This window comes from Tachysurus fulvidraco, chromosome 2 (assembly GCF_022655615.1).
Source record: "Tachysurus fulvidraco isolate hzauxx_2018 chromosome 2, HZAU_PFXX_2.0, whole genome shotgun sequence".
Lineage (NCBI taxonomy): Eukaryota > Metazoa > Chordata > Actinopteri > Siluriformes > Bagridae > Tachysurus > Tachysurus fulvidraco.
In genome coordinates this window covers 7479521-7484691 of record NC_062519.1, presented here as the reverse complement: position 1 = coordinate 7484691, position 5171 = coordinate 7479521, and the positions used below count along the sequence as shown (strand labels likewise).

Below are 5171 nucleotides of genomic sequence, written 5' to 3'. Positions count from 1 at the left end.
CTGTCTTGTCCTGCACCGTCTTTTGTCCTGCACCGTCTTGTTTGTCTTGTTCTGCCCTGTTTGCACCAGGTTACACAGATGCACTTTATGTATCTAGGACTACTTACTAAGTCCTTATAGCTCTGTCTTTGTTTTATGTAGCACCATGAGCCTGGAGAAATGTTGTCTCATTTCACTGTGTACTGCAACAGTTGTATATGGTTGAAATGACAATAAAAGCAACTTGACTCTCTTAAATATTGGTCATAATTGCTTCTTATTATCCGGGAGGGAGATAATCTTCTCGCACTGCTCAGTACTCTTCTTTGATATGTTTGTCCTATTATTGTGATGGATCTCTAACAAAATGAACCATTTCTGGCTGCTTTTTCCTAAACAAATCAATTACACCAATCCAAGCTTTATCCATCACACCAGCTATCTCTGAACAATTTACCAGGCCAAAAGGTTTAAACGTTCCCAATCTGGCAACAATAACCACAATTAAAGATGCTCGTGCATAGACCTGAAGTCAGGTGAACAAGGTGAATGCACTCATTTAATAGAAGGTAAATAATCAGACTGAGTCTAATCAAAAGTGCTTTATTAATCACAGGTTTATTTAATCCTACATCTTTCACGTGTTCAGGAAAAAAAGACCCTTGGAATACAAGCCAAGAGTCAGCTATGGCACCTGTTGTTGAAGTTCAGGTTTGTCTCGTTATTTATTTATTAATAATATTTTATTATTATTATATAATTTTATTTAATAAAAGCAAAAAAATGCATGTACTGTATAATAACATGACACATGCATTACTAGTTACGTTTAACTATTTTTGAAATATTTTATTAAAGAATAATTATCTAATTAAATCAGTGGACGATATTCGAGCCACATAATCACGTGGACATCTCGCGAGGTTTGAATACGTCTAAAGAACGCGCGTTGCATTCGGGGTACTTTGTAGATTAAAAATGGCGGACGACGTAGAACAGGTTTGTATTTTATGTTTTACTTAAAAGTCTCCGGTCGCTTATAAGTTCAAATTTAGAGACTTTTCCCGTCGTTAACTTCTTAATGTTTATTAATGTTTGTATCTATAGAAAACCGCGAAATGGTGATGGTTGTAAGGTGTAGTTCATGTTAGCTAGCGTTAACAGTCTTTGAGCCGCATTGTGCTCCTCCCACCCGTACTCCGAAAAGTCCCGCCCTTTTGTCTAGGATTGGCTAATACTTTCGGCGCGCTGCGTTAGGATTTGTTGTTGCCTCTGTTTGACAGGACTGTCAGTGTATCATAACAAAGGAGGCGGGATTTATTTGAAAACTGGTGGGAGAAAAATATTTGTAGCTAAGCTGTTAGCTACATGCTTCATTCATTCATGCCGAAACTAGCAACTATATTTTAATTATTTAATGTTAATGAAGTTGCTACTAATGTTAAATCTTCGATACAAATATATTTTGCTAAAATGACGCATTGCAGCTACATTTCATAAGGTGTGGGTTTTGTTAATGTTGTGCAGGCAGCTGAGTGCAAATGTTTGCACACCCTTAAGACCAAATTGCCGTGAATTTCAAGTGTGTCGGGTTTCACAGATTCCCTTATTAACCCAAAAAATGTGTGTATATGTGTGTGTGTGTGTATATATATATATATATATATATATATATATATATATATATATATATATATATATATTCATAAACTGTTAACTTTACTCTTTATAATGTGACCATTATTGTCTAATACATTGTATGCACTCACTTATAACTGCCCCTTGATAGCTCATAACCTTATAACCAATTGTTCCTGAGATCTCTGGTCTTATTGTTGACCACTTTGTTTGCTGTCCTTTTATATTCAATTCAATTCAAGTTTATTTGTATAGCGCTTTTTACAATAGACATTGTCTCAATATATATATCAGCTCACATGTCTCGAGCTGGGGGCTTGGAGCACCTTCACATATTAACCGTTTACTGATTCTGAATTGGAGCTTATTAATTTGGCTTATGTGTTTACACTACATGTAATTAAAACAAAAAGCCAAAAAAATTAAAATCCGCACAGTTTGAGGCACTTGTAGGGCTGGCTGTACATTTTATCAAGTGCATACAGGAATCAGAAACATCACCTGAGCACAGACAGTGGTAAATAAAAACATTAAAGCACAAAGCTTCTAAGAAAGCCTTTTTTGTTTCTTTTACATCGGTCAAAACACAAACACACACACACCCCTCTCATTTTTCTCTCAATTTCTGTTTCAGCAACCGACCACAAACACGGTCGAGGAACCACTGGATCTCATTCGGTTGAGTTTGGATGAGCGAATTTATGTGAAGATGCGGAACGACCGTGAGCTTCGTGGAAGACTTCATGTAAGATGGAGAAAATGCTTCATCTGTGTTTTGTGTTAAACATTTTTTAGGGTTTTTTTTTTTCTTTTTTCATTTTGCATATGATACTTGTGTATTGTGTAGCGGTCTATTTAAAAAAAGGCCTGTTTTAACCTGTCTTAAAGCTTTGGAAACCAGAGTCATGAACCAGCATCGGGAAAGATGTCTTTTTTTTTTTTTTTTTTTTTTTTTTTTTTTTTAATAAAAAAATTAAAAGAAATATTGTGGGAGAATGCAGTCCCATAATTATGATTTACTATACAAAGTCCCACTGAAGACCAAAATGTTGCATTAACAGAGGATTTTTTTTCCAAAAATTTGTAATTTTCTGAGGAAATTAACTAATTAAATAAAGAAAACTAGCTGAAAATAACTAACTAAATCCCCACTAACAGCAAAATGCTGCAAACTTATTTTTAATCTAAGATGCATAGGCACTGACTGAAATATTAAGTTTAGATGATCACGCTTTTTAAATCTGCTATAGGCCTATGACCAACATTTGAACATGATCCTCGGGGATGTTGAGGAGACCGTGACGACAGTGGAGATCGATGAGGAGACGTATGAAGAAATTTACAAGGTGAGCAGTATGTCTTTTCTATGAAGTTGGCTTGTAGTAATCACTCAGGGAATTAGATTTGTTCTCTGTTGCACATCCACAATCAAGGGCGTCCAACAAAACCTCAGTTTCGTTTTGAAATGCACTCAACAAGACAAATGCATATAGTAATAGTGGAAGTGACCGCATCATGATTTTTAGCTCATCAATGCAAGATATCATGTGTTGTCCCATGTGTTCTGTGGCATAATGATGTGTCTTGTAAAAGAGAACCAGTTTATTCCTATGCAATTTCCTATGCGTGTGGTGATTTATTTTTGTCTTGTCCAGATGACTACAGACTTTTATCATTAATATGATTTCTATTCTATCTATCTAATCTTATCTGCTGATATTTAGTTTAGCAGCACTGAAACATTTTACATGTTACACACTCTGCTTGTCTGTTTTACCAAGTAATTCTAATTCCAACTTTTTTTTTTGTATTGTTTTGTTACTAAACAGTTACTACACTTAGGCTGTACTATTAGTTAGAGAAACACGTTGTGTCCAGCACACTATTTTTGCTGATGGAGAAAAAGACGAAGTCAGTTTTATCAGTAAAGTCAGCTCCTCAATATTCTATGGCTGTTGTATAAAAGCAGCATCACACTCAATTGTGCTGTTCTATTTTACAAATAAAATTTATAACCTAGTTACGCTTTCATTCGGGCATTTTAGTGAGCCACAAAATCCCTGACAAAGTAATAAGCACCTACTTTTTTAATATGAAATTAGAATTGTGCCCAGATAAAAATTCTGCATTCTTTCTTGCATTGTTCAGACCTTTTGATTGCTGGTCTTATTAGCTTCAGAAAACATTAGTCATGAACACTCTTATTGAGAAATATTTTCATTTAAAATTAAACACTCCTGCTTTTATTAATACAACCCATCTGTTCTATAAGTTCAGCTGTTTAATTTCAGTCCTCATGTTTCTGCAGTCGACGAAGAGGAACATTCCCATGCTGTTTGTCCGTGGAGATGGAGTCGTGCTAGTTGCTCCGCCGCTGAGAGTCGGCTAAGCTCTGAATGAAAGACTATTTGGACTGTAAATTATGAATGTTGGCTTTTTTTTTTTAAACCACAGATTTGTAAAGTCTTTGTATCTTTAGTTGAAAAAATGTCACAGATCTTAATCTGTGTTGCATTGTTTGAGTTATCCACTTGACGCTATTATGGATCTTTCTCCATATCTGGTTTATATTCACAATAAAACATTGATGGCTTTCAATAATAGTTTCTGATGTATTGATATAGTACAGTTTGCAAACCTATTCGCTTTACATGTTTTAAGATGACTGCTTGTAACTCTTATCATGCGTTAGTAAGAAATCCAACTTCTATATTGCAGTAGTTGCCAGAAGGTGGCGCCACTTCCATATCTATTTAATACTCAGCATTAAGGAGCATTACTCCACTTTGAATATCTTTATTGATGATTATGTAATTCTGGTTTCAGATGGCTTGCACCCAGCATGTTGTTCCTGCTCTATCATATTAACTGATGGATGGAAAAAACACAGCAGGGTACATGGGGTGGGGCAACAACCTTATTTCTACCAGTGCTTACCAGCCCTGTTCCTGGGAAATCTCAATGGTATTTCTAAGAAAAAAATTCACTGTACCTCCTTAAAGGTGTGTCAGAAGGAAAATGTTTTAATTCTTGGCAATAACAACCATGCATACTCTTTGATGGGGTGTGTGTATGTGTTAGAATATTCCTTTTAAGAAAGAAACGTTCATCTCCCATCACAAATCCTTTGCGAGGGTAATGGTGTAGCTTATTTAATGAGTGTCCTTTTGGTTTTCCCACTGTCACTCTCTCATTCATTCATACATTATATATAGAAAGAACATAACACACACATCTGGCTCCATTCGGCTTTTAACTAGATATAGATGAGATCTGGGGGAAGATGGATGAGTGCTTGTGCCATTGAGGAAGCACCAACTCTATAAATAGCATTCCTTAAAGTGTAAGGAAAGAAAATCTAGAAATTTAAATAAGTAGAAAATGTATGAAATAAACTGAATAAAAGTATAAATTCATAAGTAATCATTGCAAGGCCACTTGTTGATTGACTAAGTTCTAAAAAGATAAAAACAGATGTGCCTAGTAAGTACTGTATATTAGAAATGTGTATATTGTACATTTAGGACTGTTATTGAGGATTACTGGTGTGCTTC

At 35.2% G+C, this 5171-nt stretch overlaps 1 protein-coding gene across 2 annotated transcripts; it reads left to right on the top strand.

Moving 5' to 3' along the window:
- The first annotated feature begins 592 nt into the window (after nucleotides 1–592).
- Nucleotides 593–4215, top strand: lsm3 (LSM3 homolog, U6 small nuclear RNA and mRNA degradation associated). 2 transcript variants are annotated; one of them, XM_047810018.1, is made up of 4 exons: nucleotides 593–690; nucleotides 2252–2362; nucleotides 2868–2963; nucleotides 3926–4215. In XM_047810018.1, exons 1-4 carry the CDS (start codon nucleotides 667–669, stop codon nucleotides 4004–4006), a joined length of 312 nt encoding a protein of 103 aa, XP_047665974.1. In that variant the 5' UTR covers nucleotides 593–666; the 3' UTR covers nucleotides 4007–4215. The 2 variants fall into 2 exon arrangements, with proteins under 2 accessions (XP_047665974.1, XP_026996591.1); XM_027140790.2 differs by lacking the exon at nucleotides 593–690 and adding an exon at nucleotides 834–978.
- Nucleotides 4216–5171: the final 956 nt, after the last annotated feature.